This window comes from Terrapene carolina, unplaced genomic scaffold (genome assembly GCF_002925995.2).
Source record: "Terrapene carolina triunguis isolate 2854851 unplaced genomic scaffold, T_m_triunguis-2.0 Scaffold227, whole genome shotgun sequence".
NCBI classification, from domain to species: domain Eukaryota; kingdom Metazoa; phylum Chordata; order Testudines; family Emydidae; genus Terrapene; species Terrapene triunguis.
In genome coordinates this window covers 3,134,280-3,145,404 of record NW_020664578.1, presented here as the reverse complement: position 1 = coordinate 3,145,404, position 11,125 = coordinate 3,134,280, and the positions used below count along the sequence as shown (strand labels likewise).

At 57.5% G+C, this 11,125-nt stretch overlaps 1 protein-coding gene across 1 annotated transcript in view; it reads left to right on the top strand.

Moving 5' to 3' along the window:
* Positions 1-11,125, top strand: part of SV2A (synaptic vesicle glycoprotein 2A) — a 36,129-nt gene that overhangs the window by 15,577 nt on the left and 9,427 nt on the right. Inside the window, exons 3-7 of the mRNA XM_026656310.1 lie at positions 1,020-1,171; positions 3,921-4,054; positions 5,363-5,452; positions 6,914-7,024; positions 8,321-8,409. Coding sequence (XP_026512095.1) covers positions 1,020-1,171; positions 3,921-4,054; positions 5,363-5,452; positions 6,914-7,024; positions 8,321-8,409 — 576 coding nt within the window. The remainder of the gene's footprint in view (positions 1-1,019; positions 1,172-3,920; positions 4,055-5,362; positions 5,453-6,913; positions 7,025-8,320; positions 8,410-11,125) is intronic.

Below are 11,125 nucleotides of genomic sequence, written 5' to 3'. Positions count from 1 at the left end.
GGCAGGAGGTGGGGATACCAGACTGTATGGACCAGTGGTTTGATCTGGAATGGAAATGTCCCCGGAAATTCTGTAATATTTTTCCATCTGCTCCCTTCCCCCTTGGACATCCTGCCCAGATTCTCCCTCCCTCCCCTCTGATAATCTCAACGCAGCAACTACCAGCTCATCCAGGGGGCTCCATCCCCTGTTAGGATCCCACCCTCGAATTCCCGCTGCTCATGCTAATGGAGGAGCCCGGCTGGGAGATCAAAGGTGGCCACTGATATGGAAGGTGCGACTTGAAGTGACTTGTCCGTGGTCACCCAGCAAATCAGTAGCTGGTCCAGAAATAGGACCCAGGAAGCCTGTCTCCCTCCCCCCTCCTCTAACCCCTAAACTCTCTTCTCCCAGTGGGTTTGTAAGCCAAGTTGCCACGTTGCCTGCTCAAGCTAGCTCCCACATCTGGGCAGGAAAGCAGGTGCCGTAATGAATTGAGATGCTAATGCCGCGTGCACCTCTGAATTCCCCTTCTCTGGGGAGCACCGCCTGGAATCTGCCAGCAGAAATCTGCTGGTAATTAAGGTAATTAAGAGCAGGCTTCCCCGAGAAAACCAACGCTGTGGAAAGGAACGTCCAGACCCAGTGCCGGAATCCGGCCAGGCTGGTGTCTCTGCAATGGATGTGGAACAAGAGTCAGTCTGGGATCTCTTTTCCCCACCACGCTGCCCTAAGCAAACACGTAATTCATCTAGCCCAGGTATACGACCTGCTCCACCCGCTGCCTATCTAACTTGGTATCCTCCACTACCTGCTGCTACATTTGATCAGGCTGATGGTGCATCAGGTCTGCTTTCCTGGCTTCAGAGGATGGTGTTAAAACCTCAGCACCTTGCAGTAGGGTGCGGACGAGTCCTTCCTGACCCCCCGTTCCCATTTGGCAATGAGCTTATGCCCTGAAGCATGAGGATCGCCAGCCCTTGCAGGCTCTCTCCTACTGGAAGCTGTTCTGATCCATGTTTTCTTCCTCCCTTTCCCAGCATCGGGGGCTCAATCCCCATTGTCTTCTCCTACTTCTCGGAGTTCCTAGCTCAGGAGAAGCGGGGTGAGCACCTGAGCTGGCTCTGCATGTTCTGGATGATCGGGGGCATCTACGCATCAGCCATGGCTTGGGCCATCATCCCTCACTACGGTAAGAGAAAATGGGGCTAGCTGGTGCTCCCGTCCCCCTTGTGTTGGGAAAGCCACCGTGGTCTCTCCCCTCTTGCTCCAGCAAAGACTGTGTCAAAGAATGGGTGGGTCAGGGGTTGGTAGTAATGGACTATGGATAGGAGTGGCTGAAAATTTTCCATCCAAACTGTTTTCTGATAAAAAATTGGATTTTTTACTGAATTATTATTTTTTTTGCAAGAAGTGTCTGCTTCCCTCAGAAAATCCTGTAGTGCCTCAAAGTGGAAACATTTTGATTCAGAAATACCACCATGGTGCATCATGGGAGTTGTAGTTTGGGTGCCGCCTGTCCCCCATTTTCCTCTATGGGCTGGACTCCTGGGCCGGACTCCATCTCCCATGATGCACCATGGCTAGGGCTTCTGAAGATGCACCACCTCCCCTTTCCAAGTGGGGGAGAGACTGTGGTGCATCATGGGACATGGAGTCCAGCCAGGCAGCCTGGCCTATAGAGAACGAGGCACCCGAACTACAGCTCCCTTGAGGCACCAGAGTGGCATTTCCGAATTGAAATCTTTAGGTATTCAAAATTTTCCAGGGACGGAACCCCACATTTTTTGGACCAGCTTTAGCTCTGTAGCCCCTACCACTCCAGTTCACACCAGTTGTCACAGTCTAGCTGTCTGCGTGGATTGTGTTTCGCCATCCCAGCCATTCACACCCCCAGGCTGGCAGCCTCAGCAGAGACATCTGGTGGGCCTGAACTCCCCTCTTGCGCCTGCCCTGGGCCAGGCCACACTGGTAGTGTAGGAGCAGAGGGCATGTGTGTAGGGGGACGCTGGCCCCGAAGCTGACTCTGAGACGTGCCCCGGCTGGGATGTGGATGCTAACAACATCCAGGGCTCCTGTGCATCAGACCACGGGCTTTGTTATGTGCACTAGGCTGAACTGATTGCAAGATAAGGAGTTGGGAAAGAAATTCCCTCACCAAGGGGGCATGTTGGGGCGGCAGGCAGTCTGGGATGGCATTTAAACCCTGAGTGCCAGGTTCTGGACTGCTCCAGGGGTGTCAGTCACGCCAGCGAGGCTGCCTGCCGGCCACTGGGAGCCGGGCTCCTGCTTTGCTCCTCCCACACTCTTCCAGTTCCCGACCACACCCACAGGATGGGAGCCGGCTTGGTTGGGGGAATCGGGGTCATGCTGGGGAAGGTGCTGTGCAGAAAGGGGGAAGCTGATGCTTAATGGGGGTAGGCAGGGAAGCCCTAAGGAGGTGGAGGAAGGAGGAAGGGGGCAGGAATGGAGACGAAGACGCAGCTGCTCCTGGCGGGGTGGAAATCTCCCCCCACGCTCCTCCACTTAAGAACCTAAGAACTTAAGAATGGTCACATTGGGCCAGACCAGTGGTCCATCTAGCCCAGTATCCTGTCTCTGACCATGGCCAGGTTTAGGGACACCCTGAGCATGGGGTTGCGTCCCTGACCATCTTGGCTAACAGCCATTGCTGGACTTATCCTCCAGGAACTGATCTCGTTCTTTTTTGAACCCGGTTGTGCTTTTGGCCTTCACAACATCCCCTGGCAACGAGTTCCACAGGCTGACCGTGTGTTGGGTGAAGTCGTACTTCCTTATGTTGGTTTTTAACCTGCTGCCTATTAATTTCATCTGGTGACCCCTAGTTCTTGTGTCAGGTGAAGGGGTAAATAACACTTCCCAAGTCACTTTCTCCCATTCATGATTTTATAGACCTCCCTCATATCCCCCCCCTTAGTTGTCTCTTTTCTAAGATGAACAGACCCAGGCTTTATAATCTCTCCTCGTATGGAAAACATTCTAGCCCCCTAATCATTTTTGTTGCCTTTCTCTGCACCTTTTCCAATTCTAATCTATCTTTTTGAGATGGGGTGACCAGAACTGCCCGCAGTATTCAAGTTGTGGGCGCACCATGGCATTATATAGCGGCACTATGATCCTTTCTGTCTTATTATCTATCCCTTTCCTGATGGTTCCTAATATTCTGTTCGCTTTATTGTCGGCCACCCCACATTGAGTGGAGGTTTTCAGAGAACTATCCACAATGACTCCAAGAGCTCTCTCGTGAGAGAGAGGTGGTGTTGTTTATTACGTCTCATAACACGAGAACTAGGGGTCACCAAATGAAATTAATAGGCAGCAGGTTTAAAACAAATAAAAGGAAGTATTTCTTCACACAACGCACAGTCAACCTGTGGAACTCCTTGCCAGAGGATGTTGTGAAGGCCAAGACCATAACAGGGTTCAAAAAAGAACTAGATAAGTTCATGGAGGATAGGTCCATCAATGGCTACTAGCCAGGATGGGCAGGGATGGTGTCCCTAGCCTCTATTTGCCAGAAGCTGGGAATGGGCGACAGGGGATGGATCACTTGATGATCACCTGTTCTGTTCATTCCCTCTGGGGCACCTGGCACTGGCCACTGTCAGAAGACAGGACACTGGGCTAGATGGACCTTTGGCCTGACCCAGTAGGGCCAGTCTTATGTTCTTATGTGAATGGTAACAGCTAATTTGGACCCCGTTGTTTTGTTTGTATAGTTGGGATTAGTTTTTCCAATGTGCTTTACTTTGCACGTATCCGCACTGAATTTCATCTGCCCTTTTGTTGCTCAGTCACCCCGTTTAAGGAGATCCCTTTGTGACTCTTGGCAGTCAGCTTTGGATGTAACTATCTTGAGTTCTACCACTTCTCACTCCTCCTCCTCCTGTTTTTCGCTCCTCTCCTCTCCTGTTCCCCAGGCTGGAGTTTCCAGATGGGCTCCGCGTACCAGTTCCACAGCTGGAGGGTCTTTGTCCTGGTCTGCGCCTTCCCCTCCGTCTTTGCCATCGGCGCTCTCACCACCATGCCCGAGAGCCCACGCTTCTTCCTGGAGGTAAAGGCCATGTGGCTCGATGCGGGGAGGGAGTCAGAAAGGACTAATCAGTGCGTGTCCGTGTTTGGGGCCCTGGGCTGGGCTGCAGCAGGATCTAAGGCAGAAAGGGGGCACTGGCTGGCTCTGGGGTATGGGGATCGGATCCTGAACTGGCCCCCAGCTCTGCTCCAACCTCCTGCAGTAGAAACTAGAGCTAGGCCAGGAGCAGCGATCAGATGGGACTGACGGGGCTTTGGGGTCATCGCCCCAGGCCTAGCCATGAACCCATCAGCCTCAGCAGTGAACAGGTGCACCAGGACTGAATCCCCCCCCCTTTGCCCCGAAGGGGGGGCGATGCAGAAAGCTGGTGCGTCCGTACGAGCTCTGGGGATGGAGCACCTGTTACCAATGCTAAATCAGCAGCCTGGAGCAGGGATGGTGCTTAGAGCCCACTGGCAGCATGGGGCATCCCATGGCTCTACCGTTTGTTTGGGTGACTCGTGGCCATGCCCCCGTGCACAGGTGGGGATGGGCTGAGAGGGGGGCAGGGAAGGAAGGGCCATTCTGGCTGCAGCGGGGGGGCATGATACCTGGAGAGCGGCGACACCTGGCTCAGGGCCTGGTCTGAGAGGTAGGGCAGTGCTGGCCCGAGGTGCGGGGTGCCTAGGTCAGGGGTTCTCAACCTTTTTCTCTCTGAGGCCCCCGCAATGTGCTATAAAAACTCCACGGCCCACCTGTGTCACAACAACTGTTTTTCTGCATATAAAAACATAGGTGCTGGAACTAGGGGAGCTGGGGGTGCAGCTGCACCCCCTGGCTTGAAGTGGTTTCCATCATATACAGGGTTTACAGTTTGGTTCAATGGCTCTCAGCACCCCCGCTGTCCAAATTGTTCTAGCACCCCTATATAAAAGCCAGGGCCAGCATTGGGGGGTAGCAAGCAGGGCAATTGCCTGGGGCCACATGCCACATGGGACCCCGCAAAGCTAAGTTGCTGGGCCCCGGCTTCAGCCCCAGGTGGGGGGCTCGGGGCGACAGGGCTTCGGCTTTCTGACCTGAGCCGTAGTGAGTCTAATGCCGGCCCTGCTTGGCGCACCCCCTGAAATCTGCTTGGGGCCCCCCCAGGGGGCCTTGGACCCCTGGTTGAGAACAGCTGGCCTAGGTGACCCTAATTCTTAGGGGCATCTCCTGCATGGCTGACCTGCCTTCATGCCAGGAAGCCCCTTGCCTTCATGCCAGTAGCCCAGGTGTCTAGCACTGGGGGCTCTGGAAGAGCTGGCAGTGGGGGGCAGCCTGCCCCACGCTGCCCCCTTGGATTTTCTCTTGCAGAACGGGAAGCACGACGAGGCCTGGATGGTGCTGAAGCAGGTTCATGACACCAACATGCGAGCCAAGGGCCACCCCGAGAGGGTGTTTTCGGTAAGCGCCGCTCGGTCGCTCCCCCCCCGGCTGCTCTGGTCCCCCGGGGCAGAGGAGAGACCTTTAGGCTAGAGGAGAGAGGGGCGAGCCAAGGAAAACGCTTGTCGGTGGTGACGGAGGAGGGTGTCGTGAGTAGGGCACTGGGCTGGGAGTCAGGAGACCTGGGTTTTATTCCCGGCTCTGCTGCTGAGTTTGGACAAATCGCTCCCTCCCTGTGCCTGGGTTCCCCACCTGTAAATAACGACGACGATCCCTAGCTCTTTTCCATCAGCAGAGCAGTATCGTTGCCCCCATTTCACAGCTGGGGAAACTGAGGCACAGAGCGGGGCAGCGACGTGCCCAAAGTCACCCAGCAAGCCGGGAATAGAACGTGAGTCTCCTGAGTCCTGGCCCAGGGCTCTATCCGCTAGGCCATTTCCCTACCTCTTGGGGGGGGGGGGGGTTGGGAGTCTAAAACCCGCTCGTGGGTTGTGAGGGGAATATGGTGCCAGCTGCCTCTATTGGGCCATTGGTGGGATAGGGACCCCCCCGTGCAGGGATTGCTAATGCTATTTTTGTTCGAAGTAATTTCTATCACCCCAGAAAGATAACAGGCCCTGCACCATGGGCCAGCAGCAGGGCTGGAACCTGGCATCTTCCACACCAACGCACAGACCCGGCCTCCAACCCCCTGAGCTAAAGGAGTAACTCCGTTAGCTGGTAGCAGTAATAGGCCATTATCCTCTATATGGGCCAGTTGCTAGAGGGTAACGTGGCACGCCGGGCCAGCATCCGACATCTAGGCCAGGATTGGCTCGAGTGGGGAGAATCTGAGCCCTAGGACGAGGGGTGCTCCCCGCTGCTAGGAGCAAGGGGGGTGCTGGACTGCGGCACCATGGCAGAGGGGGGTGGTGAGAGGGACCTGAGGGAGAATGTGAGAGGGGGAGATTCATTCCCAGCGCGAGGCACAAAGCCGAGCGGGGTGGGGGGGAAGGAGCGGGGCTAGGGAGGAGAAGACCCGAGGGGCTCCGCTTGGATTCGGTGTGATTAGTTTTTCCAGTGAGCCAGTGAAAGGTGGGTGGGGGGCCGTGGGGACTGTCGGGGCAGCAGGGGAGGGGGCAGGGGGTTGAGACGGGGTGTTTGGGGATGGGAGAAGTACTGCGGGGCAGCCCGGTTCCCAACCTGGGAGAGGTCACCTCCCTGCAGGGGTGAGGCCCCGGCTCTCCGGTCTGCGCTGCTGCAGCATCGTGGACAAACCTGCCGCCAGGGGCAGAGATCGGGGTGTAAGCTGGCACTGGTTCCCCTGGCACGGGGCGATGGGTCTTCGGCTGGTCCGCGGCCCCAGGCTGGAGGGGCCGGACCGGCTGACATCTCCGCCCTCTGAGCGTCCTGCTGCCCGTGCTTTATCCCCGCCCCGTGCCGGGGGACGTCCCCGTTCTGCCCCACGTCGCCAGTAACCTCGTCCTCCCTCCCGCCTGGCAGGTCACCCACATCAAAACCATCAAGCAGGAGGACGAGCTGATTGAGATCCAGCTGGACACCGGTACCTGGTACCGGCGCTGGATGGTTCGGATCCTGAACCTCTTGCATCAGGTAGGGCCGGCCCCTGGGGACCTTGTCATAAACCCAGGAGAGCAGGGGCCAATTCCACCCTGGTCTGGGCTACACTGGGGCTGGATTCAGGCCGGAGGATGGCTCCACGCAGCCAGAATCCTCCCCCAGCGTGGCCGAGAGCTGGCAGGACGCCCCCCGTGAGGCACTTGGCCCTGGGGGGGAGCCGGGACCCCCCCCCCCCCCAGATGACCAGCTTTATCAGGACGTGCCAGGCAACCTCATAGCCTGGCAGGGATTGTGGGGCAACTCTTCGGGGGTCAGAGGTCAAAGCTGAGTGACTCCTTGCAAAGCGAAGGGGATTTACCTATCCAGCAACACCGGCCTCTTTTGCCTCTGGCTGGCCTGTCCCTTGGCCGGGTCACTGCGCCCAGCGCGGGGGCAGGGGGCTTCCCCAGCCCCGCTGCTCCTCGGCTCCTCTGCCGAGAATCCGAGAGCCCTGGTCCCACGGTGACCTGGACTGGGTCCCAGTCCCCTCAGGGGATCATTCGGGCTGGATTTGAACCCGCAGCCGAGCGTGGCCACGACCGCAAGGGCGCTCTCCCAGCCCGAAGAGGGGAGGTCGTCCCCGCCCCCGTGCGGCAAGTGTGGGTTTCTGGGCGAGGGGGTTATTTGGGTGGCGCTGCAGCCGGGGCTCCTGTAACACACAGACCAGCATGGCAATGTCCGGGCTCTCCCCCCTGCTCCCTGCCCGCGGCCTTCCCCGGCACCCACCCCGAGCTTGAACAATCCGCTCCAATGGGCTCCAGTCGGGCTGCAGGGAGGGGGATGCGGACGTGCCCAGCTGGGTCTCCAGGGCCGGCCACCTGGCTCGTGCGGTAGGGAGTCCCTTACCAGCCAACCCTGGGCCTTGGGACTTGGTGAGGGGGGTCCAATGGCCACTCAGCGTCCTGTGTGTCCCAGCGCCCCCCCGGGCCCTGCTCTGCTGAAATCAATGGGGATTCCTGGGGGCGTGGGGTCTGCACCCCAGCCCTCGCTGTGCCCATCCCAACCCCCCTGTTGGCCCCTGTTCCTGCACATGCATCAGCTCGCCCTATCTGCTGATGTATTTCTCTCCATCTCTGTCTTCTTCCTCCATCGTGCCCCATCTCCCCGCTCATCCCCCCTGCCTCCATCTTCCCTCTACCTGTCTCTCTTCTTGGGTCTTTCCCCCATGGCCCCCCAGTCCCCAGCTGTCCCTGCTGGGAGCTGGGCGTGTCCCTGGCTGTGCCCGTCCCCCAGCAGAGCTGGCGTGGCGGTGAGTGGTGCCTTCATGCTCCCCGTCTCTCCCTCCTTCAGGTCTGGAGCAACTTCCTGCAGTGCTTTGCCCCCGAGTACCGGCGCGTCACGCTCATGATGATGGCTGTGTGGTTCACCATGTCCTTCAGGTGGGATGGGCGCGGGGACCCCAGGGGGAGGGGCTGGAGAGGTGATTTTGGCCCCGGTGTTGTTTGCTCTATGTGTGACTTGCTGGGTCAGTTTCTTCCTGGCTCTACTCCCAGTGCGGGAGGGGATTGGCCAGGGTCTCCTCTGAGCCACGAATTATCCCGGGCTCAGTGATGCTTCCCTGTTGCACGGCGCGAAGGCCACAACATGCTTTGCAAAAGGTGGAGGAATCCTGTTATGCCCATGCTACAGCCAGGGAAACTGAGGCACGGGGGGGCGGGGAAGTGACTCGCCAAAGGTCAGGCAGGGCGTCAGTGGTAGAGACAAGAGTGCAACCCAGGAGTCCTGACTCCCAGCCCCAACCCTGCTCTAATCTCTAGGCCCCACTCCACACACACAGCTGGGAACAAAACCCTGGAGTCCTGAGTTCCTGGCCCCTGCTCTAACCGCTACATGTACTGTCTCTGTTAGGGAGAGGTGGTCACACCCTGGTGTAGATCTTATGAGGGATGCGAGTATAATCCATGCAGCCTGAAGGAGGGGCACGTAAGATATTGCTGCTGGGAAGGGGAATGGGGCGTGCCCAGGGAGGGATTAATACCTTGTGGTTGACAGGGATTTTCCAGCAGCTGGGTATCGATGTTCCCCTGAGCCACTTTGGTACCTTATCAGACCCCCGCCCCACCCGCTGTAGGGTTGGTGCCCAGGGTCAGAGGCCAGCTCTGCAATCCAGAGGGGGCACGCGCCCTCTGCTCATGCTGCCTGGCTTCGCATGAGGTCCTCCATGCGCTTCCCTTCTCCAGAGCTCCTTCTGCAGCAGCCAGGCGGCGCCGTGCTGTGGTCTGCAACGGGTCATACCCAATGGCTTGGCATCAGCCGCGGCTCTGGTTAGGGCCAGCAGGAGAACAGCTTTGTTTGTGGTGGAACCGAACATGAAACTTTTCTAACTTTTCGGCAAATCGAAAACTTGAAAAAAACCCAACAGAACATTTCAATCTGGGTTGGATCCTGCGTTGAATGGGGGGAGGTGGAGGAGCATGAGCGTTGGGGCGGGGACGGCTGGGCTTGGGGGTTGGGGGGGAGATGGCGGGAACAGCATTCTGTCCTTGCTGGGGTCTGGAGCGTTGACGCGGAGCTGAGACAGGAGCTGTGATAGTCAAGGAGAGGAAGAGGAAGAGGAAGATTCCAGCACCGCTCAGGCTGAGGCAATATTTTCAGGGCCTAAACTCCTCGGGCCGTACATCGGTGCAGGCTCAGTGGAACGAGGCCAATATACCCTGGCTGGGGTCCTGGCCCAGCAACTCCAGTGGAGCTGTGACCAATTTACACCAGCTGGGGCTCTGAGTTCAGATCCTTAAAAGTATTTAGGCACCTAGCGCCCCGTGATTTCAGACTTGGCATCGCTGTGATTAAATATTCCATTGACTTTTAATGTAAACGGAGCAATTACCAGCATCATAAGCAGAATCAAAGGCCACCAATTTGCACAGTGGCCCTGCGAGGAGAAATCTGCCTCTTTGGCTTTTGGGGACAAAGGAGCTCAGCTGCCGATATCGGCCGAGGCCGCGGGGAGCTGGTGAGGGCTCCAGTCAGGAACCGGGTCTCTGCAATTGATCTCTGCAAAGTCCTGGTAGTTGGAGCTGGCAGAGAGGTGATTGTTGTGGTGTTCCTCTCGTGCAATCACGGTCCTGCTTGCGGGCGCAAAAGCTAGAGTGTCTTGCTCCTGTTCTAATTCAAGTGAACTGATTGCCAATTAACTTTAGCAAACTAATCTCTGGACTACTCCGCTAAAGCGTATTACAGGACACGTGTGGGTCCGTTACGGGGATGGTTGGATAATTGCTGAGGCTGGGCGTATTGTTCGCAGTGAGCAACACGCCTGGGAATTGGGTGCCGAGTGCTCGCCGCTCCCATGAAATCCACCCGCTGGGCACCTCTGCAAACTGGGCCCCAGGCTGTCCTATTCCTGCTGGTTGGGATGCTCACATGCCTTCGTGTCGCGTTGATGCGACTGGTCAGTTGGGTCACATGGTATCACTTTTTTTCTTCGATTGGATGAGCGAGCGTACAGGGGGTCATCAATTATTTTTTGGTCAAGGTCCACATTTCTTGGTCACGGTTCAGACTCCAGAGAAAATAACACAAAAATAATAACAAGAATGGTGGTAATAAGTAAATAAGAAGATTTCGGTGCCTGTTTGAAAGCGCCTGGCAGTCTGGCTTTGGCCCGCGGCCCGCCTATTGCCTACCCCAGGCAGGTGGGGTGAGAGAGAGGACGGGAGTCAGAGACCCTCCAGTCTCCTTTCAGGCGGAGAGTTCAGCTCTGCCTCCAGAACGCCACGTGCTGACCCAAACCGAAACTTTCCCCCACCCTATTGCGGCCAACAAAGGCTGCCCCCGATTCTCCTTGGCGATGTCCAGAGTGGCTTTGCGTGACGGTAGCTCCCCCACCCCCTGGCACACAGCACGCTCTGGCTCCAAACCTCCCTCGTTCTGGTTGGCTTCCAACAAACGAACTGACCCCCTCCCAATGAGCCAGGATCCCCCTGGTGCCGTGCCACGCCCGTTGTGCTCCCCAGCTAACAGGGCCGGACGCCAAGCACGTTCCCCCTGCCTCCCATCCAGCCCGTCGCCCCCACTCCCAGTGCACTGCTGAGCCTTTCCCCGCTACCCTGGCTCGGAGCTAATTAATGCTCCGCTTCCTTGCCAGACGCTATT